Raw genomic sequence first — 26,921 nt, forward strand, 5'->3', positions numbered from 1 at the left:
TATGAAAGTTTAATTCATGTAGCAAGATAGAATCATTAATGAATTATGATAGTATTAATTCTTATCTAGTTTGGTCAATGGCGCCAGCAGGTCAAAACAGCGCCACTCAAAGTGTATGGGAGGTAATGACACCTCCAGCTAAAATGTCTATTAAATGGATTTTCTGCCATGCAATACTTGAGACATTTCCATTTATGAAGATGTAAATGTGAATCTCTTTCAATTGAATTTCAACCATCCTTATAATGCAATTCGACACAACACCTATTATGTTCCATTACTAACATATATGGGCTCGTCACAAAATAAACATTTTAGAAATGTATTGACCAAAGAAAAATCAACATTTTTATTTCTTTTAACACAACCCACCACATCAACATGTAACTACCTTTACAGATCATTGCTGTCAGGAGGAAACCTTACTTTTATTTTACATAAATCTATTGTACACCATTTACGTCTGTTGTTTAAAAAATGGAAAGTACTAAAAATAACAAAACCTCTTAACTCCATTGGACCCTCAAACTGTCTGCTAAACTCCACCACCTCTCCCCCTCTCATGCAAGTAATTTAATTAAAATATGAGGCAGTGTTGCTTTGTTTTCAAAATGAATATTTTGGAGTTAGGTGGTTTCTTCTCGACAGCAGAGATATTAATGGGCTAAAACATTTTCTCACTCAACAGTAAACAAACCAACACAAAGTGTACACATTTTCACAATATTTATCTGTGGAATCAAGTGAAACTAAATGTAATGTCTCAACTCCTACAATTCCAAGTGTTTGTCAGGGTGTGGGGTCCCGAGTTCCAATATGATTATTTTGGGGAGTCACAGCTTGAAATTTGGAGCATGATTGTTGAAGGAGTTAGGGAATCAGAGGCTGATGAATGGGGACGAAATCACAGTTGATGAAGGGATTGGTGGCTGAACATTGAGATGATTTGGGACATCAGGCCTGTAGAGAGTGACAGAGGGAAAGAGAGCTAGACAGAACACAACACACAAGAAACACAGTGGAACGTAACCATTACGTGTCCACCACTGCTAGTCACTGTCAGTATCACTGTCATCACTAGAGTCCATAATATATTCCAAAAACTGTTCCTCCTCTTGCTCCACTTCTTCCACTTGATGCAGGACACTTCGGTCAACAATGCTTTTATACACAGCGTGCACCTCCGTCATCAAGGTTCTCGTTTCATCCAGTTGTTCTTTAATAATGCACCGCAGTCCCTCATAAGCCTCCAGAGCTGTGCATTCTGCTGGAAGACCTAATGAAGAAAAAGATACATTTACTTTTTCATCAAATGTGATTATGTATGATTTCTTAAATCAATAAAACAATAATATTTTGTGATGAGTGCAGGGCAGGCTATGGTTGTTTGTTTATATTAACATATGAAATAACATGACGTGTATCAATATATTTACATTCTTTCATTATGTCGCTAGAGAGATCTTCTTGCAGGCGCTTAGAGTAGGTGCAAAGCGACAGCCAGTGTTGCTGCATTTCTTGAACAAGAATGGGGTCTTCTTCTCGCAGCCGATGCAGCAGCATGACTTTGTCAAAAACCATCTTTTTCGTCTTTAATGAAATGTCATGTGCTGCAATGAGACAAGATTGATGTAAGAATTCAGGTTAAATACAGTGTTATCACAGATATTTTATTCATATATATACACACAAGTTGATTGTAAAGATACATACCATTGTCCCATGGCCATAAATGCCCCTCTGCAAGGACAGTGTCAACTGAACCAACAGTCTCTTCTTCTGAAACCAGACCATTGTAGAGAGCAATGGCCTCGACCAGTTGCTTTTTCTCCTTCTGAATCTTAGAACGAATGCGTTGCCGGGCCTTGTTGCTGTCTGAAAGAAATATAAAAAGAAAATTGTAAAACATCGATCCAAGCTTTAACAACATGTTGTCTTATTGATTTAACGTGCAATATAATAACAACCAGTTGTTCAAAAGAGCAATGTACAAACTTAGTTGATCTGAACATACCATTCTGACTATATTTGTGTTTCTGACGTTGGTGGATGCTTAAAGCCAAGCTTTCCATCATATGCTGCAGCCCGGTAGCTCCTTCAGTTGGACTGAGGTCATCTGGAGCTGTTGATTACATTGTCAGAGGTTAGAAAACACACATTCAAATAGTCCAGAATGGCCACACTTCATTATTTTGAGCTAGAAGCAGTGCATACTTGATATGGCCCAGTTCCTGACATCTTCAATCCACAGCAGAAGCTCCTCATCTGTGATGTTCAGATCTCTCTTTTTTGTGTGAAGGTCTGTCTCAGCATCAATTGTTCTCTTTATGATCTGCAATGGATATTAGTGGTAGAATTAGAATTTTCTTTACAGTTTCTACTAAAATTCAGAATATGTTGTGAGTCTCAGTAAACATAGTCAGTAAACCGTTGTTGTCTGTCTCCTCTGGAGTGTATAAAACACAGGATGTCATGTATCACATTCTAGACCTGACACAAGATTCTACAAATGCCTTCTAAACCCTGACAGTTTTCTGAAAAACCTGTTTCTGTGTCAGTGGTTCTCATACAATTCCATGTCAAGGACCCCCAGAATTATATGAAATTGGCCACCGACCCCCATCTGAAAATATGTTGTTCCAGGGACTCTCCATAAGCAAAGCATTTTCAAGATTTTTCAAAAATAGCAGATCTACAAGCTCGTAGCGTGGCACTCGGTGCCACGCTACGAGCTTGTAGATCTGCCATTTTTCAATAGCTTTCAATAGTATAACATAATGCTTAAAACACCAAAAGGGGTTCCCGCCCAGAATGGGTTAACAAAACATTGTTCAACAGTACTGCTGAATGCAGTTTTGTTGTTGCTGTGAGCACTTTCACGACATTACTTTTCCATACTCTTTACCTGTAATTGTACAACCTTAAGTGCTGTGCCGCCTCTGGATGACTAAGGGCGCGTTCGGAAATAGCGCACTGTGCAATGCAAACTAATATGCGAGTGTGCTCCGGTGCGGTATTTCCGAACGTGCCCTAAATTTCCCCTGCGGGATCATAAATGTACCATATCTACTATAAGAAATGTAACTAGACAGTTATAAATAGCTTTGATTTGATGCTGCCATCACCCACTTTAAGAGAGTGCTCCCTGTTAGTGAATCAAAAAAATCAAAAATAAACATTGCGTGTATAGTACCTTGACATATCTTCGAGAGAGGTAACTGTGTAGGCGTTTCTTTTTCCTCACATTCCATCCTCGTGCTTGTATGGTAATCATATCTGTCCGAGCTATGAATGAAAGAAGACATTTATCATTTTAAACTCTTACAATGCAGAGTGATTTCAGCATATAACATAACAATAACAATTGTATTTGTCAAGTTTCTTGACTTATTGGATGTGAGCAAGAGTAAATAAGCTACTTGATGCAATATTTAAAAAAATCCTGTACTACAGAGAACATTATTTTCTTACCAGATTTGGTCATGTACTTTGTTGTCAGTGCAACACGTGACAAAAACGAATTAACCTGTTCAACTTCCTCACCAACAGTCAAACCTAATTGGAAAACAAGGTAAAAACCAAATAACATTGTATGTCAGATATATTTCACAGACCGTGAAATAATCTAGTTTATTTAGTCATATTCATTCTCTCTGCATGTTGGAAAACTAACCTGCTCCTTCCTGATTCCATCCACCCCACTGCACCTGTAAAAGAATTGTAGTGCAATTAAAAGTCACATTCGCTCATTTTCATCATGGTAAATGGACTGCATTTATAAAGCACTTTTATCCAAACAACTTTACATTCACCGATGGCATAGGAAACCATGCAAGGCAACCCTGGAACCTTCTGATTCCGAGACAGCCTCTCTACCTGAGCCACTTCCACCCTCTGTGTGTGTGTGTGTGTGTGTGTGTGTGTGTGTGTGTGTGTGTGTGTGTGTGTGTGTGTGTTAACTTACTTCACATTTGGCAGCGTGGCTCTTGGCATGCATGACCGACAGGAATGGCTTATTCTGCAATAATGGTTGCAGATCTGGAATGGACTGACACAACCTTTTTAAGTACGGGTAGTATTTGCACATTATATCTGTGCATATGAAGTCTATATTGTATGCCATCGCCAGCTCTTTGTGCAGGAAAAGAGGATATGCATATATCTCACCTCTGAACATGTTCAGTGCCTTAAACAATATTCCATGACGACACACAGCCACCTCCACGCCCTCTTCATCCACATTGGAAGCAGACTTTTTCGAAGTCTCTCTTGCAGCTCTCCATTGCGACTTTCCACAGATACCTTTGCCTGACACCTATGCAAATATGTTCACAAGAAAACAAATGGACACATTAATCATCTCTTCAAAGTTAACAAAGGATATTGTAATCCAAGAGCCCGCATGTATTTTAGAGTTTGAATTAGTCAATAAAAGTGGACAGTTTCCCTCTGCACATTTAACATTTGTAAATGTTCTTTCAATCAAGTCTAAGTCACTGTATACATCTGTGTGGGAACTCGGAACGCTTTTTCATTTAACTTTATTATGCAAGAATACAAGGCATACTGCTGTCGGGAGAAGGGACTCCTTTATTTGAGGAGCCTGGAAGTCGATGGGTGCTGATGGGACGCTTGTTTCACAGTGCCGGCTACTAGTCGGGCGAGGTTATGGGGAAAACGCTCTTGCCAGAAAATGTACTATTCTCTGACTATCGGGTCGCACCTCGAACAGACCTCAGTCAGCTAAGCGAACTTCGCAACGGCAACTCGCTCGGTGGTGTCTCACGTGGCTCAAGTTAGCTTGAGACGCCGGGCCTCCGTCTGGATCTAGTCCATGGAGTTATATATAAACAATCGGCTCAGCAAAAAAGGGAGTCCCGTCAGGCGAGTGTGCAGACATAAGTTAGCTGTGTTGCTGTATCTTAAGGGTTAATATTGAGAGATATTTTAATCAATACACCTATACAATCACTATTGCCATCAACTTATAAGCACAACTCACAGGCTGGACTCGAGTCCGAACAGTCTCCACAAATTCAGCCACTTCCTTGTCCTTTGCCAAAAATGCACCCTCAAAGAATGCACTTTTTTCAATCATTCTAAACATTTAAAAGGAGATAGATTAGATTAGAATCCATGCAGAAGAGCTCTTTTGATATTGCGTTTGACATCCATTGGCTCATAAATGGTTGTTGAATGAAAGTAATTAAATAACCAATACCCTGTAGTTCGACTGAACCGGTACATCTTTCGATTTCCGTCAATGGATATGGCGGCCACTTTGGAAGGGCAGGCTGGGCAGGAGAAATGTTGTATGTCTAGAAGTTTCTCTTTCTCACACCGACAGTATGTCCACTCTAAGAAGCTGCGCTGTAGACTGTCACCAGATATAGTCCCATCCTGTTAATGTTATCACAAACACAATTTACTGTCACATCAGTTTTACAGGAAAAAAGTGGATGAAATTAAATTATTTTTTATGCAGTTCCCATCGTGTCATTTTTCCAAGAAAGAAAAACAAAGAAGGGGAAGAAGATTAATGAGTATAAATGTATATACGGTAGATACTCCTAATATACCATTTTCTTCTGACTGAGTACAACAACTTCATTTTGAGTAATCGCCAATACCAAGTACTGATACGAGTACTGTTTTTTTGTTGTGCAACCACTCATTTTCCTTTTTTTTTGTTTAAAACATAAATAAATAAATACATAAAAGGCTTAATAGCCTTTTAGAGTTATTTGATGTCTAAATTATAAAATAACTACAATGTAAATGTAATATGTATGGCTGTCAATATATTGGCCATATTGCATATAGCCTACTCACAGAATTTGATGCATTTTGTGTTGTCATATACATTTTTCAATAGGCTAAACATTGATTCTAAAAATGTACAAAAGTACTTTCAAAAGAAAGTGCCGTTTTGGTCACAACACAGCAATCAATCGAATGGTTTGGTATCGGGTCAGAGTATCTGTACCGTTACCGATATCGAGTACATGGGTATGGTATCAGGCCCGGTATGGTATCGGTACAACTCTATAAATAATCTCTAACATAGGAAAATGTTTCATGACTTACACGTCGTCCAAAGCTGCTGGAACGATGGTCCAGCATTTTAACAAATGCTTGCCGGGATAAACCTGGTGCAGTTAGTTTCATCTCTTCAAATGTGGTAAACACATCAATTGTGTATATCGTCTGAAAATTAACTACATGACCAGGCCAGTAGCCACTGGCCTGGAGGTCCTTCAGTCCAGGAGTCCAAGATTCAGAGCAAGAGTTGCAGGTAATTGAAGGCAGGGACAGATCATAGCGTCCTGTTTCAACAAAGGAAACATTACGTTTTATAATTTAACATTACTATAAAACTTGTTTCTCAAAATACAGTAAATAGACATTAACATCATAGCCTCAAGCTTCAATGATTGCCTGCTTACCGTCTATGGTGACCAAGATAATGTGTCTTCCAATACCAACAGTGTACTCTTCAGAACAGCTGCAAATGGTGCTGGGCCAAGCAACCGGTAACAGACATGCTACAAAAAGATAGGACAAGAACTTAAGCACACAGGGGTGGAAATACATGTGATCACCACAACAATATATAATAAAATACACACACAATAATGCATAAAACATACATTTGAAATGTACTATTTCATACATACCTTGTTCACATAATGAAACTGCCCCATCATCATTTACTGATACGTAGCAAGTTGGTGGTATTGGTTTATAAAATCCTTGGAGCAGAGAGTCTCTATTGTGTAAAGGAAAATGTTTATGAATTTGCACATCACACTCACTGCAAAATAGTTCTTTGGGGAGACAATCCCGGCATCTAATTGCCGTTTGTTTCTTTTTGCAGTGGGAACATTTGCTATATGCATTTGGGATTTTGTCTGCTGCAAGCATCAGTTCTAAAAGTTGTGGCCTTGCAATCTCCCATCTCTCATCTGACAGTGTCTGTCGCATCTCCCAGGTCCTAGAAACCGCTGGTGTTGCTTCTGAACCCTGGAATGGATCTTCCATCAAGCTTTCATTTAGCAACTGGAGCTGTAAGTCTAAAGCAGAGAGGGAAAATATTAATGAGTATTAAGTGGATGTATAAGATGAAATGTCCGGCACAATATTAAAGTACTTAAGTAAATCTAAAAAAGAAAGACAAAGCAATGACATTAAAGTGAGTCAAATATATCAACAACTAAACCCGTCACCAGTATTATAATTGTATTCATTTAACACCCGCACACAAAGACATGTTCACTATACCAATTATCTGCTGTGCTTCTTGCACTTCAAACGGGATACCTGAAATGTGACGAATAGACAAAGAAAGAAAGAAAATGATGGAATGTCCACAACCAAATAACTTTTAGAAATTCATGCCCGTTTGTAATATGTAAATCATCTACAGCAGTGATTCCCAAACTTTTCTGGTCGAGACGCAGAAGAGAGCTTAGAGGTTTGCCCGGGACCCAAACTAGTGAAAATAGCAAGTGCACAATGCATCGACCCACAGGAAACAGTGATCTACAGCAGTGGTTCCCAAACTTTTTCATGTCTAGGAGACCCAAATTGACACCAATTATCCCACAAACCCCCATTTGAAAAGATATGCCAGGATTTTTACGGCTCTAGCAGAGATTCTCAACCCGTTAAATTTCAAGGACCCCCAGTTTGACATGCATTAGTCTACGGACCCCATTTAATGGCATTTCTATCTCTGGGACCCCCAATTTATATTGGAAAATCAATGTTAATTTAACTCTGAGAGTGTACAAATGGAACCAAATGGACCCGTCATGGTCAGTTCGGTTCCATTTGTACACTCTCAGAGTTACAGACCCATAAGGGTCCATTTGGTTCCAAACTATCATTTAGCTGGGGACTCCCTGGGGGTCCCCGGACCCCACTTTGGGAACCACTGATCTACAGCATCCACATAACAAAACCAGGAATTCATGGTTTTGATATCTTTCTACACTAGCATCCCTCCCAGTGTCAGACCATGCAAATAATATTGTTTACCCTCTGTTGATGTGGTAGCACGGTCATCATCATGCTGCCTCGGGTTTAATTGAGAGGATGATCGGGAAACTGCCAGACAAATATCATACGATTACGGTCATCATAATTCATTAACATATCAACCTTTCAGTGGGCTGCAAGAACATCAACTGCCCCCTTCATGCCCGTTCATACTGGGACACTGACTGGACAAAGAATTGTTTTTGTTGTTGTTGTCTCACTAAGAGGGTACCTCCTGCAGAAGATGATGGTCGCTCTGGAATCAATACTCCATAATGGTCCCTCTTCCGCCAGCGCACCGGTTTGTCAGAGTGTTTCTTCTTTTGCTCATCTGAATCTTTCTGCTGTTAAAGATCAATCAATCAATCCAAACATCATCATCATCATAGTGCCCATGTGATGATAAAAATGTAATAAACTCACTTCAGTGTCATAGACCTCGGCTAGAATGGCATCAGCCACAATGGCACCTATAGAATGAAGAGCTTCTTCTGCATCGTCAGCACTGCTATCAGTATCAGACATAGTGACTGTAATGAAAGCAAACAGAAACAGACGCATGAAGTCAAACAAAACACCAGAGAGAAGCAGCAAGAGCCTATAATCATGGGTTCCAATTCCAAAGATGGTCCAATGGTCGGTGATGTTTTATTTAAAATCATGATATTTGCGTGTACTGCTACGGTTTAAATTGAGGAAGGAACGCACTGCAGTATTGTCTTCATTTTGTTTGAAAGTTGAAATCAACCTAGAAACCTTAGAAATGTTTCAATTATTTAAGAATTAAAAAAATAAATCCCCAAACTCATCTTTTTTTTTAGAAAGTAAAAGATGAGTTACTTTTTTCATTTGCTGCTTTCTTTTGTTTTCAGCTATTTTTTGACAGGGGGGCAGGGGCATTTGAACAAGTGACTAAATATGTATTTTCACATCTATATATAAATTACACCCTGCACATAATTATACATTTCACTCAAACTCTGGGCTCTGAGTCTGTGTGAAAGAAAATAGGCCACATAAAAAGGTTATGCACATCCTGGACAATCAAAATCAGATGGAAATATTAAATTTTCATGTGGTGACATGATTCAACTTTATGTTGATACGGCTCACTGATTATCAAGAAAATGAAAACATGGCACTTCATGTCAAAAAGGTTGCCGACCCCTGGTCTAAAATATTGAGTTTTAAATTGTTTAAAAGAGTAGGCATTTCTTTAAATGTATTGTTTAAAAGCAGGAATTGTTGACATTAACTGATTTGACATAAGTTAAATAATCTTGTTTTTTTCTGTCTAAGGTTTACAACCTGATAAATGACTGACCAAACCTGTCCTTTAGGAGTTGAACTGAAGTAGAACTTGACAGTGTAGTTGCACCATGAAAGAGAGCCATGTAAGTTCTTAGTTATGTAGCAACAAACAAGTCCACTTTGCTCAAGTGTAATGAAGACGAAATATGCATTTGTCAGACTTCACACAACACTTTGTTTCATGGGGACTAATGCCAACATCATCTACAACTATTAAATTATCAGTTGAATAGAGCGTTTTTTCTTTGTTTGTTTTTGCCATCACTGTGTTCCATGCATGTTGTCATGTCGTGGTCATGTTCAAGCTTTCCTTAAGATAAATAGCTAACGTTCCAGCATCTACATGTTACAGGAGTTCTCAACGCTTGGCTAACAACCGTCCCAGAAAATACTATCAATACGGCCCAATACCTATAACTATGATTAATACCTTCGAAATAATCAGGACATGGGTGGATTAATTAAATATATGACTCTGAATCAAACTGTTTTTATATAATATGCTAACCTTTAGCTAACACCAGGTAAGGCCTTCACCAAACCCGTGTGTAAAACTGTAACATGCAAAAAAGACGTTCAATGACCAATGCATTAAAATGTAAGCTACTATACCTTGCTTATTCTTCTTCAGTCCGGTCGGTCAAACCACTTCAAATAAAGAGAGCAATTTACAAATAATCCCTATTGAATAAACTGTGTGTAGATGTTTGGAATTAAGCGTGCCTGTGAGAGAGAACAAGAACATGCAGGTAACAGGCGTCCAGTCCACCGCAGAGGAAATGTTACGTTGAGTAGCTCTACTACTGCCTTTGTTGTTGTGAGTGCTTGTATAGCACCCCCACAGGCCTGGAGTAGAACGCATATTTCATGTCTACTATGCATACAGCAGTGACCCTGGGAGTGTATGACTGCAGGGCAGTGGTGGAAAAAGTACTCTTTTTTTAAAGTAGCACTACATCATTATGAAAATACTCTGTCACAAGTAAAAGGCCTGTGTTCAAAATCACTTGAGTAAAAATACAAAAGTATTGGCATAAATGTACTTAAAGGACAAAAACATAAAAGTAACAAAATGTTTGAAAATAGATGCTCTACAAGCACACAACACAACGCAATGTGACACATTTTGAGCTTGTAGATCGGCTATTTTCAAATAGCCTATGTATAAAATAGGGGTAAAAAGTAGGTTTTACAATATAATTGTGACTGCAGGTCCCATTTAATATGAAAACAGTCAGTCAGTTATTTAGTTAGTGAGTCACACCAGGCATGACCATATGGTCATCACGTGACATCACGTGACATCATGTGACATCATCAGACATCATCAGGGATGGAGTTCAATATTAAGCCAATATTAATATATGGGAATGCCCATACAGTATATGGAGATCACTGATGTCATCTATAGAGGGTATGCACGTGACATCATCATCATACCCGGAAGTTATGCTGGAACGCCTACTGAGTGGCAAAAAACTACTTTTATGGCCTTGACAGCCCATACATCCACACAGAAAAGTCCTTTCTGATTGCATTAAACAACGTTAAAGGACATTAAACTCATTCTGCCAAGTCACTTTGCTACTCGATTTCCCATTCACTTTATGCATGCGCATATCCTCTATACTGCCACCCTTAGATCTCCATATATGGAGCTGACCTGTTCTGACATTCCATATGTTGATCTGACCGCATCAAACCCTGTACACTCAAGACACGCTCCTTATAGACGCTCCTTATAGGCCCTATATGGCCAGTACAGAATTCATTCCATATGTTGATCTGACCCCCCATGCCAAAGTACCAGCGCTTGCCCAGCAGTCTACCGTCAACGAGGCGGATTGGAAGGGTGAGGTCGCTTCTTGCCCTTGCATCTTACTGGTGTACATTCCACAGTGACCTTGCCAAGCTCAACCCCAGCTACTGTACACACATTACCCACTATCTTGACCATGTTGACCTCATATCTTCTCTGCAAATCTCAAGTTTAGACTTTATTTACAGCTATTTCGCTGTGCCATTCTCCCATGCACCCATTTCTTCCAATTGATTCCTTCAACAACCCCTCTCTGCTATACCTCACTTTAAGTTTGCAGCATTTCCAGATTCTATTAAATTCTATTCTATTCTGTGCACACAATAATCAACTCACTTCCACTATTATTTCCTCTGCTCTGTGTTGGCTGTACATTCTGTAAGTTCTAATACTGTATGTGTTCCTGGCCTGTACTGTCTCTGTTGTCGATGAATTGACTAACCCTGTAATTTACTGTCCCAATCTGCAAATTCAGGAATACAACATCATATTCCCTTGTAGTGCATAGTGTATACTGGTCATACAGACTTTGCATTCACTACAGCTGCCCTGTTGAATTAATTTAAAGTTGTATTGTATATGAAGTCACCCTCCACACCCTTCATGTGTGCTGTACCTTCCCTAACATAATCAAGCCCCCCGTATTATCTGTAGCTATTCTACTATACAGCTGTGAATGCATGTGAATCCTGCCCTGACTGCCCTTCAGATATTACTAGATGGGTGCTACACCAGAAAGCTGTGTGACGTTCTAAACATCAACTATACTCAGTATACTATAAAAAGCATTTGTAAAGGGCTAGCAAGATTGTGTGAGAATATAGCAAAATAGGTTGGCCATAGACTACTGTACCAGCAAGTTTATGTGTGCTTTGGGAACTGAGGTTCTTGTGGGCATAATTGTGTGTCATGGTTATCATTTTAAAGTATTTTATTGAATTTCCACAAATTACAAGGCATCACAGTACATATCAAGGCTTGGAATTACATACAAAAACAGGCTGCTTGTCATCATATAAATACATCAAAGTTACATTCATGTCATCAAAACAAACCATTCAGAACAAACACTTAGTCGCCAGAGCGCGCGAGCAAATAGCTCCATGCTTTGGTGCCATGTGTGTCTATCCGCACGCACACTCTAACGTCATGGTTATCCACGTCTCTCTTTATGTATAGGCTGTCTCTTCATTCAACCAATCAGTGATCAGGCCTACATTCAGGGTCAGCTCCAGAGACGGAGACGCATACATGCATACTATAATACACATACATAGATGTGTAGCATCGTGGACATAGTCTATCTCACGCAGCCTCTTTTATTGAGAGATAGTATAAACTAAAGGCAGCAGTAGCATAATCAGCAGCAGTGAGCATCCCCACTGACTCCATATGGCTTCTGTCAAAGCACGCCTGTTGGGCTGAAGCTTATTTAGGTATGTTTGTTTCTTGGTGTTTGAGCCATCATGGGCTATATCATGGCTATTGTGAACTACAGGTAGACTTACTAGAGGACTAGACTGCAGCAACTTTAAATGGGCCTGGTCTACAAGGTGGCACCCATAAGATCTGCCTGCTATGCCGACAGTAAGGCTAGGCTTGTACGTGAGGTCAACCTTGCACTGTTGCACATCATCATGCCACATATACGTTCCTATGTCGCACATCTTCATATCTTACTGTCTCGTTTCTATTATCCAGCACTGTCTCCGTACCAACAGAGGTACTTCAACTGGATCATCACACAAACCACCCAGCCGGCACACACTACCAGCCTGTCAGAGCCAGACCGAGCGAGGGTCCATTTAGAGATCACAACACCTACTATAAAAGTAGTGCTCTTTTACAGCGGTTTTAAAGAAGAGAAGGGGTTAGCTCTATAAGGCCGTTGGTCACTTAGCTGGAAAACAAATTGAACCCTTTGTCTGAGCAAAATCTGGGTTAAACGTGATTAGTGGAGCTGCCTCTGGTGTTGTGATTGTGGACATCTTTGACAAGTAGTTTGACAGGTCAACATGGGTAGCATATCTACTGTAACAGGAAGCCTCACATATCAAGACAGTACAATGCAGACAGAGAAACATCTTGCTATCCAGCAGAATGCAAGCTGCACTGTAACTTAAGTACACTGTATCTCAAGTTCAGTACACAGACTTAATTAGCTGTATATGGCATGAATCATAACATTGGGTTTGCATAGTATTCATTTGCTGCACATATGTGTCTGTCATGCAGTGGTTTTCAACCCTTTTCATATAAGGTCCAGTACTTATGGAGGGCCACGAATGGGCCACCATTTGATGACATTTAGCCTCTCAGGCCCAAACCTTCAAAATGTTGTTGTCGTTGGATAAGATTTTGTCCACTATTCCATGCTGTATTGATGTTGGTACTTGATACCATAGGAAAGATAATAACAGGCAAAATAACAATTCCATTCAATCTCTAATTGTGTAATAGACTTGTAATAGACTTGCAAATTAAGTAATGCAAATGTTTATCAACAATTTAACTATTTAGAGAGTATAATGTAATGGACATGTAAAGGTCCACTTGGTTTCATTTTACACTCAAGGGTTAAAGATCGAACTAGGGTCCATTTGGTTAACAACTCTATCATTTAGCTGGGGACCACGTGGAACCCCCTCAAGGACCACTGGTGGCCCCTGGACCACTGCCTGAGAATCACTGATTTAATGTTTCAATGTACAAAGGACACCAATGGAAATCATCTAGTGCTTTCTTGCATAAGTTGCATTTTAATCCTCTTAGCAGAGTAGACCTTGTATTGAACTGTGGTATACTCTCCTGTGCTTTTTGCATACTGCTAATAAAGTATTCAATCGATCAGATTAAATATAGCCATGTTAATTTACACACATATACTATTAATTAATTTTGTTCTGGATTATTATGTATTCTTTACGACACATATCACATTCACTCTGGGATAAGGCCAATGGTGTATTGACTTTATTTTGAAAAAAACTTTACTTTGAAGGACATGTCATCCATCATAATCAAGGGTGCGTTCGGAAATGCGCACCCCACGCGCCTGTCCGCTTGTATTGGCAGCTGCCAGTAATTAGTAATTTGTGAAGCCTATTTGATCAAATCGACCCGCGGGAAACATTTCCATTTTCGAACTACCTCCACAGTCCACAGAAGCCTGCAGCCCTGCACTGACTGACTGAAGCCAAGTCTCCCAAGTCAAACTGAAGAGAAGAGTTTGGATACACGTGTAAAAGTGAGTATTAGTAGGCCCACGTCTAAATTACATTTGCGATGTGTTATTCTGAGTTTCTGCATGAGTGCATAGTCTACAACAGATGCAATTTTCGTCTGACATGGAAAGAAGTAGGCTAGGCGAATGCAGTTTTTTGTTGGAATAGTTTGCAAAGATGTAGTTTGCCCTCCGTTTCCCCCCAAACCACATGCAGTGTTACTACTTTTACCTTTTCATTGCAAAATATGAAACGTATAATTTATGGAATAGGCTACAAAGGCTAACCCTAATAGCTAAAGATTCAAAGACAAAATGAAAACATCACAATAGAATCGACCTCGACACAGCCTAGTAGGCTATAGTGTCTAGGATAGGATACAAGCAAGCTGCTCCTAAAATGAAATGTTTTTAAGTATACTTGATTAGAACATGCTTAAGCATTAGACATTTGGACAAGGTTTACAATTGCTGCAAAACCCGTATAGGCCTGCCCAATACAGTCATATTGGGGCATAAACAAGAAGTCGAAGGATAAAATAAGTATAAATGTATAACATTATTTCACATGGAGGTGCCCAGATGTCCTGCCCACCCATCTTGTTTCCATCATGGGCTCTGCTCTCAATGTAAAAATAAAATTGGCTATGTTTTCTCTCTACTACACTGTAAAGTCCTTAGTGTGATTTTAACTTTCACAGTGTATACATGTAAACAATCAGAACCTAAGGATCTAGTTCAGGGGTCTTCAACGTTTTTCAGGCCAAGGACACCTTAACATATTAGTTCAGATGTTTGGACTTAAAGCTGTAGGAAATACTTGCCATTAATATAGTGGTTGCAAAGGTATTAATTGATTGCCTGAGTCCTGGTCTGGTTTTGGTAAATATGAATTAGTTCCGGTCATAAGGTGGGGGTCACTGGGACCACGCATTAAAAATGAATTCATCCACAAATCTAGCATAATTTGTATTGTTGACCTATTTCTACCATAGCTTATAGAGCAGCTTTTGTTCAACTTTGACCCCTTTGTAACATGGAGCAATGGTTTTGTGCTGCTGCTCTACTTCACAGTAGAGATACACATCAATAAAAGACAATAAAAATGAAGCTCACCAGTTTGATTCCCATGCTTCATATTGTCGATCCTCCACAGCTGGTTTTGATTAAAGAACTACTCTGTTTTTAATCTCATTCAAGATGACATCCAGACAGTGTATTACTTGTTTTAAACTTAATCATCACGCTAAAATATGTATATAGGTTAGAAATTTGTTTACAAACTAAATTCATGTGCAGGAAGTCAGACTTTGAGACCCCCATATCCTGGAGGGATGCACGCTCTGATTGGTTCAGAAACTTCATAGCCAGTGTTTCAAGCTGAAACTTCAAAATAAAATGTCCACCATTTCCGTTTCCCTACACCTTTAATGGGTGGCCCCCAGACCCCCTCAAAATGACCGGAACTACTTTACCAATACCCCCACCACGGGACTCTGGGAATCAATTAATATATTTCCAACCACTATTAATGGCAAGTATTTCCTAAAAATCCCCACTAACATTTGCACAAAATTGTGTTGCAAATTAAAGTTTTTCATAGATTTCTTTAATAGCTTCATAGACTTGCTTCATCCATCAGTTTTGGATGCAATCATGCTAATGTGTAATTCCATACATAACAAGTACAGCTTTTTTGTTCTGTACTTGGTCTGCTCGCGCATGATGCGTTGGCAATGCGTTGTGAGCTTGTAGAGCTGCTTCTTTCTTTTGGCAATTGGTACCACCATAATCCCATCACAAAGATTTGGCGGCCCCCCAGGCCCTGTAGGAGGACCCACTGTTGAAGACCCATATGGTTTATTTGGTTCCATTTGTACACTGTCTGATTTATAGTAAGGGTCTATTCGTAGCCCTCTTGTTCCCTCCCTGGACACAACGTTTATAAATTGTGGATTAGTACACTTTCATAGCAATATCTGCAGTGTTGTAACTTGTTAATTTACTTCAGGAGATTGTAAATCAACCCGTCCCTCATGGGTCCATTGCACACATCAGTCAGTTAAATCAGTCTCTCTCTCTCTCTCTCTCTCTCTCTCTCTCTCTCTCTCTCTCTCTCTGCTACACTAGGATGGCTGGCCATGGGAAGACCACAAAAACATGCAAGCAATGCCTTGCTACCATCGGCATTGCCTGCAAAAAGTGCCCGAAATGTGCTGCCGAACAGCCGCATAAGCAGCGTCTCAAAGACGCCCGTGCTAAGCTACATGCTGAAAAGGAGGCCTATTGTGCACGCAAGAAAAGGCATGGGAATTGCCATAAGGTGGTTGATGACATCACGAAGAAAGTAAGTACTGTACTGTACAGAATCAATGGCAATTGATTCACTATTTTATTTTAACTGTTTTATTTTATTAGGCTAAGTGTAGAGTGCATAGAATTAACAAAGCATTCCAATGTTCATACAACTAGGATAAATTAAGTGGGAACCATGACGTTCCTTGAGCCCTATTACACTCAAAGGAACTCGTTATTTGGGACAGTTTTGCATTTCAGGGGGCTCGTTAATGGCAGAAAGTCATTATGTTCACATGCCAAGTTTGAAGTAAATTGATTGTCTTGATATATTCAGAGGACTGCGAGGCACACACACACACACACACACACACACACACACACACACACACACACACACACACACACACACACACACACTCTTGTAGATGGATGGATGGCACTTGTTTCACATCTTCCATCCTACAGAATTATATGTGGGTGGAGTTTGGGTTTGAAGTCAGTCAGAATCAACTTTGTGACATCACATCATCATTTACAGGTGTAAAATTGTGGGTGAAACAGTCACACATGAATAGGATAAGAAGCTTAGCATGGGCATTACATTTAAATTTTTGCTGTGGTGTGGGTAGAAGCTTCAAGCTTGTTTGACTTCACAGTGTTGTATTGCAGGTGTCTCAAAAATGTAAAGGAAAACTAAGACTCACTGCATGAACATTTAAGGAAGACTCATTAGACATACTTAAAAAATAAAATGTATTTTTTGATGCTCATATAAAAATAAAAGTAGAGTTAAAACTTGTTTAGACGTAAGGACAATGGACATCAAATCTCCAATTGCTAGACACTTTATGGAAGCTGGTCACTCCATAGCAGATCTATCATTTATGATTTATATTATATGATAGAACAAGTTAAGAAATCCAGAAGATTTGGTGATAGACTCATTCAAACTGAATCTAGATGGATTTTTTATTTACAGTTTGTTAACCAGGGTGGCTGAATGAAGACCTCCGTCCAGTGCTACCTATAGTAACACTAACATGTTGAAATACTAATAATATAGTACTTCATTATTCCAAATGCAACGCTCTGTAAGTGTAACATTAGATTTCTTTTTCTGTAATGATGTCCACGCCTCCTCCTGAACACCTGAGTTGAGCCCTAAAAGAGCACCCTGTCTGTGATCCACCTGTATAGCACTGACGAAGGTCCCTGTGCCAAAACGTTTTAACCTCACTTTTTGAGCACAAAGCACTTTTATGAGCATCAAAAAATAACATTGTTTTCTCAAGTCTGTCTAAGGAGTCTTCATGCAGCAAGTCCTTTTCAGTCAGTTTCCACAGTCGTACTAAAGGAAATAACTTTACCGATATGTATATGTTCATTGATTGATTGTTATTGGTTTCTTTACAGCTGCTGAATCATCAGTTACACTTACTGTGCAGTCAATTATTTAAAACATCTACATCTTGATCTGATTAGACCTAATACTTTGAATAGTATGAAGTAACCAGCAAACACGGCTTGCAGTCAGGTGCATCAAGGTTCACTTCATTCCATTTAGTTTGGCACGGCCTCGGGCCAAACGCAAGCAACTTAGATCTGCTATATGCAGTAGTTGCAATACCCTTAAGTTCATTGACAGTCTATTCTTGAAAAAGAAGTCCCATTTTAAGAGTATAAAATCATCAACATTGCAGCTGTACAGATGGCTTGGGTGATCCTCTTTGTCTGTGTCGAGACTTTGTCTGATGTAGATCATGTTATGAGCAACTTGTGTTCAAGTTTGGAAGTGTTTGTTATAATTCACTCAACGTCCTGCGTACACCACCTCAGTTAAATGGCACAGGACATGGAGTCATTTAAAACGAGTGCTTCCTAACGGACTGCACAGTTTATTGACACTAAGTCGCTCATAACATGAACAAAGTCTTGACAAAGGGTTACCCAAGCTGTCCTTACAGGTGTATTGATTATTTCTATCCCACATTTATACAATCATACAGGACTTTTCTGTTTTCTGAACAAGCTGTCAATGGAGGGAGTGTCACAAATTAGATGCAGAAGATAACATTTGCATAAACTTTGCGGTTTATGCACAATGGCATCTTCTGGACTTGGTGGGACCAGAGTGGAACCGTTATAGGTGTAATGGGTAACGCACTATTTCTTTTAAAGTCAAGCTGTTATGTTGTTGTGTTCTCCCTAAATCAATTCACCATTTGTCAGCCTCCTGGTTGATCCCTGACTGACTAACCAGCAGGCTCTTTCTGCTTTGTTCCGCACTGTTTCCACCTTGTTTATGTTGAATTTGCTAAAACATAAATTTTGGAAAAAACTAGAAATGAACATGATATGCCCAGGCATCTGTGTTCCTTTTTACTTAAGTTTAAAATAAGAATTGAATACACAGAATATCAATACGAAGAAACTTAAAAACAAATACGGCAAACAATGGTTGTGAAGAGGGGTACAACCACGGGCGGGACTTGACAAAGGGTGAATTAAGTGGTCCTCACTCTGTGTGTAAGACAGCTGAATAACAGTATACTTTTCTTTTGGCAGTTGGATGAACTTTCTTACTTGGACTACACCTTTCCAGTCCTCCTCTTGGCGAGGGAGTTCAAGGGCAAGATTGTCTGCGACATTAAATACCCGCAGGAATTTCACCTCAGTGAGAAACTGGAGAAGACCTTAAAGACCACATATGAGACCTTAGTAAAATGTAAGTAATAGTCTTCTATATTATCAAAATGCCTATTATGTATAAATGTTTTACAAAGGTTTAAACATGGATATCAGTGTTACTATAGGGTCCTCAGAGTTACTATAGGGTGGGCAGTCAAATCATTGATGGGAACCATTAACTTTTTTACCACTAACATTCCTATTCTGGGGGAACATGCACTGAAAATAGCAGATCTACAAGCTCACAATGTGTCATGTTGCAACACATTGTGACCTTTTAGTTTAGACCTTTATTACAGATGTACTGATTGGACTGAATTAAAAAAATACTTTTTAGTCCGCTCTGAACTCTTATTTTGAGTGTCGCTTTTTCCATTTAGTTGGTTTATGAGTGAAGATGTACTGAATGTCTTGATATTTTGTAATTTATTGGCTTTTTACGTAGCTGCAAGCAACTTATCTACGTTGTAAGAAGATGCATTGACTGCTCTAAAGTCTTGCCAGAGTCGGAAGATAACCCAATCTGTCCATACTGGTTGACAGAATGGGCTTATTGTTGTTTATAACAATCAATAGGACTTTTCTAATTCATGAATGGGCTGTCAATGTTTGGTGCAACCCAAACAAAACAAAAAAAAGCAGCAAAGCTATTAATACATATGGCTTGTCTCAGTGTATGTCAATAGCAGCAGCTCAGCCTCCAAGGATGTACGTCCCTGTCCCTCCACCTCCACGGATGTGATGGCCACCTCGGCTTCCAAGCAGTGCAGGAAGGTAATTAAGTGCATTTAAGTGAAAGAGCACTCGAAAATAAAATGTAAAATCATGCTGGTCTTCGTCAGGGCAATTCTGAGTGATGTTTGAAGTATTTATTTTTGAGTGCTCGGATCACTCATCTTTTTCATGTTATTATTCCCGTTGATTTTAGCAGCACCAATGTTTTTAACTCATCTTTATCTCCATTGAGCACCTAGTTAGTCCTTCAAAGTGCATTTAAGTACTGTAACAATTTTGAACATTCCCATTTTTCAAAACTTCTAATCCACTACATCTCAAAGGCAAATATTGTAAATTTTACTCCAAATGTTTAACCTTATTAGCCTTTTTTATACTTTGGTTATTCAAACAATCATCTCTAAAAGTTCACAACGGGTTGCAAATATTGTGTAAATCTTGTGGTAAAGGACATTCTTCATGAGTACATAACGTGAAATTGCTACTTCCACTTCATTAAAACCACTGGGTATACTTCTCCTCCACTGTCTTCCAGGAGGTTCCTCTGTCAACCTCTGTGGTAGCCTCCCATCCTCCAGCAGAGAACTCTGCAGCAGAGAACTGGGAGGAAGAGGCTGAAGAAGAGACCTCCAGGTCATATCCCCATGCCCCAGTCCCAGCAGAGAACTGGGAGGAAGAGGCTGAAGATCTGAGCTCCAGGTCACTTCCCCATGCCCCAGTCCCAGCAGAGAACATGGAGGAAGACCCTGAAGCTCTCCTGCTCTCCTGCTTCAGGTCACCTCCCCGTCTCCCAGTCTCAGCAGAGAACTGGGAGGAAGACGCTGTGCCAGGAACCCTCCAGGATGTTGTTGCCACAGTAACCTCCCAGTCGGACTCGGTACCAACACAGAGAGGTAATGCAATAATAACGCATTAATGTTAATTCCCAAGTGGTCCCAAATTTCAGAAGCTGTGGCTTAGTACACTTGCATAGGAACATCCTCAATGTATAATTTAACATGTAAAGGTGTCTCTCCACCAAATACTGTTTCCAACCCGAACAGAGTGCAACAAACTAGCATGTAGTTTAGCACAAACCAGTCTGCCCATGGAACATTGTTTTGTGCATGCGAAGTAGCCTGCAGCACTGGTTTGCAGTATTGCCACAGCCAGGTCTGCTTATTAAAATATAATATCTACAAGCGACTTTACAGAAAAATAAGCACAGTCTCTCTTAAATATTCATAGTTGTGGGTTGCTTTTGTTTATTTCTGAAGTTTGCTGAAATTTGCAACACTAACTTTTTAAGGGGCGCTATCCCATCCTATGCCCAGCTTTGTGTTGGCTGATCACCCCATAGCGATGTTTTGATAGGCTGAGCAAAGTACATATTGAATATAAAAGTGATGGCAAAAGTGTATGATCAGAGCCCCCCTCAAAAATCCACCGTATAAGTTGTCGGAAGACGGTAGGAGACTTCCTACTCGGCCAACTGCAGTGGAGCGGTGGAGAGCTACCTTGTGACTCAACCCTCATTTGTACATGCCAATCAAGTTCAATCCGTCTGTCTTTCTCTCTTTTAAATCTGTTTTTCAGAGATCCCTGGTAAAGGGAAAAGGGGGAAGAAGAGGTCCGCCACTAAAAGACGTGCGGTGGAGATGGTAAATAAGTAGGACTATCTCTGTGAATTCATGATAGCCTTTTCTCTATTGTATTATAAGAGCATAGGAATACAATTATTCAAAAGTCCATACTTTGATTAAGTTACACTCAATGGAAGTCCAATCAATCATTATTGGCAGAAACACAGATGGACATTGCACTGCAGAAGTCAATTGTTAAGAGAAGGGACCTTGTTTGGCCCCATTTTATTCTTTGTTAAATTCAAATCTAAAAACTGGAAAAAGTTAAATGGGCCCTTTTGTGTAATGAGTACTTAGAATTATACTTTTACTTGAGTAAAATGAGTACTTCTTCCACCACTGCCTTATAGGAACTTCCACCCTCGACCTCCATGGGAGAACCTGGACCACAGGGAGCCACAGGAACAGGTGTGTAATGGAACTATACGTAATGGAACTTTACGTTTCAGCCTATATTACAAATTTGGGGATGTAAGTGAAGACTGTGTGTGCAACCCTTTTTTGGGGCACTTTTTGGATCTTTTCAAAAATGTAAATACAAAATAAATAATATATTGTGTTTAAGAACATGTTTGTTTATGTAAGTGAATTTGATTAATCACAGATTATTTTAATAACCTTGCAGATGACGTGATTCTGGATCTCTCTGTAATTACGGATGCAGAGTCACAAGCCATGGCCGACAAAGAGAGAATTGTTGTCCGACTGTGCCGAAAGGGAAAACGATGGGATGCTCAAAACTAAGGTAAATAAAGTAGGCCAATCCTTTTTTTCTCCAATACATTTTGGTCTATTATTCTTTCATTTTTGAGGGGCGCTAGCCCCGCATATGCCCACTGCCCAGCTTTGTGTGTCTGTGTGTTTGTACCACCGAATGTGATGATTGATTGGCTGGGCACGGAAGAGCGCCCCTCACTTCACACAAGTGCAATAATCTTTGAGGGGCGCTAGCCTCTCCTATATACAGCTTAATGTTTGTTTTTCAACAATGCTTGTTTAAGAAAACACCATAGACAACAAAGAGAAATGTTTGTTTTGAGGACTAAAACAAACATTAGCACCCGTTGCTTAAACAAATATTATGTTGTAAGATAAGAGCGCACCTCACTTCACACAGGTGTGATTTTTGTTTTGATTGATTACTAATAAGCTACATTTTTACATTTTGTGAGCCGTGCTCCTGTAAGGAACTAGCCTGGCCCAGCCAGCGTGCTTTCTAAGTTACAAGTGCTGGAGAAGTATTGGTTCACCGATCAGAGACCCCCTCCAACCCTCCCCTCCCTGGTAGAAAACAGCAGAGAAAACTGACAGAGAAACAGTGCCCGACACCGGGCACTGCACTCCCTGTGGGGGTGTGGAACGCGTGTGTCGAATTTGAAGTTGGTGGGGCGACTGGTTGTCGAGTTACGTGGATTACACACGTACGTACCGAGACTTGGTACATTTATAGATAAAATAGTAGATCTAATTGTCTGGCGTTTCATGATAGAAACTATTTTTAGTGTTCATTTTTTTCATCAACAGCAACTATACCTGGCCTCCATGGGAACCAAAGAATTTTAAGAAGCCATGACCCTCCAAAATAATATTTGAACTAGGGACCCCCCACCTTGACAACCACTTGGAATTGTAGCGGTTGAGACATGACTTGAATTGACAATACATGTAGTTTCACTTGGCTCCACAGATAAATATTGTGAAAATACATTAGCCGATCTACAAGGTCACAACGGTTAGCTGCATCACTCATGGGATGTTTGTATCATTGCTATCTAGAGGAAACCACCTAACTAAACTTTTTTTTTTTTCATAAATCTGCTATTTAACACCGTTTACGTCTGTGTTTCTCTCTAGGTCGTCCTCAGCCCTCCATCATTGCTTCCAGTCATCCCACATCACATCGTTCCCACAGCACTACTTTCCTGGCTGGCAGCTCTTCGTGTATTGTGTCTCACTCTTCTGTGTCAACCCAAGGACGGGAACCCCTTTTGGTGTTTTAAGCATTATGTTCTACTTTAGCTATTGAAAAATAGCAGATCTACAAGCTCGTAGCACGGCACAGAGTGCTGCACTACGAGCTTGTAGATCTGCTATTTTTGAAAAATCGTGAGAATGTGTCTCAAATCTTTGAATGTATATTCTTTTCATTAACGTTTTTAACAAATCTTTGCCTTTGGGGGGTCCCTGGAACAACATTTTCAGATGGGGGTTGGCGGCCAATTACATATCATTTTTGGGGTCCTTGACATGAAAATGTCCCTTCAGACAAACCCTGTTATCACATTTTACTATCTTGAAAAACAAAAAGTTCAACTAGCCAATCTACATCGACACGTTGTGATCTTGTAGATCGGCTATTTGAAATATTTTAAAATGTTTTTCAAAATAGTAAAAAATGGCTAATGAGTTTAGGGATAAAGGGTAAGAGACTTTGGGCTATATCTTGCGTCACCCCTTAACCCTTATCCCTAAACTTGCAATTTTTTACTATTTTAAAAAACCTTTTAAAATGGTTCATTTTAAATAGCTGATCTACAAGCTCACAACGTGTAGATGTAGATCGGCTAGTTGAACTATTTTAAAATGATTTTCAATAGTTCAATTGTTTTAATTTGTATGGTTTTGTACAAATGTTTAATTTGTACGGTTTTGTACAAATGTTTAATTTGTATTTTAATTTGTCCTGTGAATTGTTTAATTTGTACAAAATGTTTCTGCTGTCTGTTCTCTGTTTTATTACCGTTTGTGGTGAAAAGTCAATTAAAATGTCTACAGTTAAAAGTAGTGTTTTTAGTTGTGTTGTTGGGGGGGTGGGGGTTATGTTAAAGTGGGGGGAAAGATTGTTTTTGGCCAATACATTTCTAAAATAACAATGAATTATTTTTTGTGAGCCCATATATATTTTTTGTATAGGTGTTGTGTCTAATTAATTACATTGAGGATGGTTGATGTAAAATTACATCACTACTACCTATATTATAAAATTGGCCAAGGTCAATGAGATTGGACCTGAAAGAATGGGCAAGACGAGATGGCAGAAAATCCTTTCATATTAATATATAGCCACTACATTTTAGCTGTCATTACCTCCCAGACACTATGAGTGGCGCTGTTTTGACGTGCTGGCCCCATTGACCGAACTAGCAGACCTAAGAACGCTTCATGAAACTTCATATTAGGAGATTACGAAGAGATTCACTGTGGGGGGGGGGGGGGGGGGGGGGGGGGGCAAGAATAGCAAGCAGACGTTTAGTTATCTTAGAGTAGGCCTGCTCTTAGGGTTGTTATCCAGTCCATGGGTCATAAAACAGATTTAGTTGTCTTGATTGTGCATGTCTCAAATGGAATGATATAAATCAGTGGTTCCCAAAATCTAAGTTAAAGCTAAATGATAGTTTGGAACCAAACCTTATGAGTCTGTAACTCAGAGTTAAATTAACATAGATTTTACAATATAAATTGGGGGTCCCAGAGATGGAAATGTCATTAAATTGGGGTCTGTGTCAAACTGGGGGTCCTTGAAATTAAACAGGGTTTGCTAGAGCTGTAAAAGCTTCTCTTATGGGGGTCCCTGGCATATCTTTTCAAATGGGGGTCCGCGGTCTAATTTGGTCAATTTGGGGGTCCTTGACAAAGGGTTTGGGAACAACTGATTATAGCTATTAATTAATAGTATTAATACTCCCAACGAAAGCTTAACACATTTCAACAAGTCATTAAATATATTCAACGAGAGTAAATAGTTTAGCTGTAACTGACAAGTGACAATGTAATGATACTGATCTGCTAAATTTGGAAGAAAAAAGTAAAACTCAATGTGCAGGCTATTGCAATCAATTCATAAACAGACGAAATAATACAACAATGCTGATTTATTTATTTATTTCCATTTTCAATTCATCAAACCATGTAACATTTAAAGACATACAAATAACATATCAAACAGAACAAATAACAACAGTCAGAAATCAGAGGTGGAATAAAAACACATTACATAAAGGTGTGTGGGGGGGATGAATGAATGATTTACGCTTCATAGAGTTCTAAAGGGATTTCCCTGTTTCATCTCCAAATATGTTTTGCATCACCAAATCATTCCTTATTGCTAATTATTATTATTATTATTATTATTAATACATTTTAAATGCTGTAAGCACAATTCATTAGGCATATTGCTAATTAGTATTATTATACAGTAAATAAACAAAACAAAACGTCAGTTATACATCAGAGGGGGGAAATAAAAATATTAGACAGTAAAAGGAAATTCCCTTCACTTCATCTGTCACGTTACGTGCGTCATCAAATCCCGCCCCTTTTCTGGAAATCAGGAAGGGGATCTCCTCTTACACTGACGCTGAAACATGATCAAAAACGGTCGCAATACGCATAAAACAATTAATTATTGCTAATTATTATTATTATTATTACATTTGAAATGCTGTAAGCACTATTCCTTATTGATAATTACTATTATTATTATTATTCATTTGGATCGAAAGTGCTGGAGGGACAGCAAAATAAACAAAACAAAACGTTGTATGCAAACGTATTCTGGCTATCATTAAAATGAATGCAGATAAGCAAACGTTAAGACCGAACGTTTTCACCGTGAATTACGTTCGTTTGGTACGTTTTCTAATTTGTCAGAAACGTAATGTAGTAACGTTTGACTTGGGCGATAGGGTTGCATTGGAAGGTGATCAGATCTGGCTATAAAACGAAGAACTGCACTGCGTTTTCAACCAGTGGTCCGGGGACCACCAGTGGTCCTTGAGGGGGTTCCAGGTGGTCCCCAGCTAAATGATGGAGAGTTGGTAACCAAATGGAGAGATCTTTAACTCTTGAGAGTGTAAAATGAAACCAAAAGGACCCGTATGTGTTTTACACTCTCAAGAGTTACAGTTTTGTTAAAAATCTGACGTCTACACAATTGGAGAATGTAGAACAATTGTTATTTTGATCAACGTTTGCTATCTCCTAATGGTAGCAACATCAATACAGCATGGACTTGTGGACAAAATCTCATCCAACAATAACAAATTGAGAGGCTATATGTCATCAAATGGTGGTCCGTGGCTCAAATGCTGACTAAATAATGGGCCTTGATGGGTTGAAACCCACTGCATTAAACTTAGACTATTAAGCCTTTGTCTTCTGCTATAGGCTACTGAGCTACAAATCT

At 39.3% G+C, this 26,921-nt stretch overlaps 3 protein-coding genes and 1 long non-coding RNA gene across 6 annotated transcripts in view; 3 read left to right on the top strand and 1 right to left on the bottom strand.

Annotated features, from left to right (window-relative positions):
* LOC306919443 (uncharacterized protein) overlaps positions 1–26,921 on the top strand; it is a 461,602-nt gene that overhangs the window by 312,997 nt on the left and 121,684 nt on the right. The window lies entirely within an intron of this gene.
* On the bottom strand, positions 377–10,061 carry LOC306919305 (uncharacterized protein). Of its 2 annotated transcripts, none has more exons than XM_079532107.1 (20): positions 9,964–10,061; positions 8,464–8,570; positions 8,273–8,381; positions 8,041–8,109; positions 7,282–7,320; positions 6,678–7,073; positions 6,447–6,545; positions 6,088–6,326; positions 5,222–5,400; positions 5,003–5,099; positions 4,168–4,315; positions 3,965–4,038; positions 3,674–3,707; positions 3,472–3,555; positions 3,194–3,285; positions 2,215–2,332; positions 2,015–2,122; positions 1,714–1,875; positions 1,437–1,610; positions 377–1,276 (listed from the first exon to the last, which is right to left on the bottom strand). In XM_079532107.1, exons 2-20 carry the CDS (start codon positions 8,563–8,565, stop codon positions 1,050–1,052), a joined length of 2,550 nt encoding a protein of 849 aa, XP_079388233.1. In that variant the 5' UTR covers positions 8,566–8,570; positions 9,964–10,061; the 3' UTR covers positions 377–1,049. The 2 variants fall into 2 exon arrangements, with proteins under 2 accessions (XP_079388233.1, XP_079388232.1); XM_079532106.1 differs by having other exon boundaries at positions 8,273–8,384.
* On the top strand, positions 16,525–21,030 carry LOC306919357 (uncharacterized protein; the record flags this gene model as incomplete). Its single annotated transcript, XM_079532151.1, has 4 exons — positions 16,525–16,740; positions 19,257–19,416; positions 20,053–20,153; positions 20,650–21,030. The coding sequence occupies 4 exons, from the start codon at positions 16,525–16,527 to the stop codon at positions 21,028–21,030; spliced, it is 858 nt and encodes a 285-aa protein (XP_079388277.1).
* LOC306919298 lies at positions 21,662–23,729 on the top strand. Its single transcript, XR_013789505.1, has 4 exons — positions 21,662–21,754; positions 22,087–22,144; positions 22,362–22,481; positions 23,591–23,729. It is a non-coding gene; the product is annotated as an uncharacterized lncRNA (long non-coding RNA).

Source organism: Electrona antarctica (genome assembly GCF_951216825.1).
Source record: "Electrona antarctica genome assembly, contig: scaffold_25, whole genome shotgun sequence".
Classification (NCBI taxonomy): Eukaryota; Metazoa; Chordata; class Actinopteri; order Myctophiformes; family Myctophidae; genus Electrona; species Electrona antarctica.

Excerpts from the sequence above, each read along its gene's own strand:
- LOC306919305 (XM_079532106.1), bottom strand. The coding sequence starts at position 8,565 with ATGTCTGATACTGATAGCAGTGCTGACGATGCAGAAGAAGCTCTTCAT. Across the intron at positions 3,286-3,471 it reads AAAGTACATGACCAAATCTG|CTCGGACAGATATGATTACC; the intron begins GTAAGAAAATAA and ends TTTCATTCATAG. Across the intron at positions 1,611-1,713 it reads TTTATGGCCATGGGACAATG|CACATGACATTTCATTAAAG; the intron begins GTATGTATCTTT and ends GTCTCATTGCAG.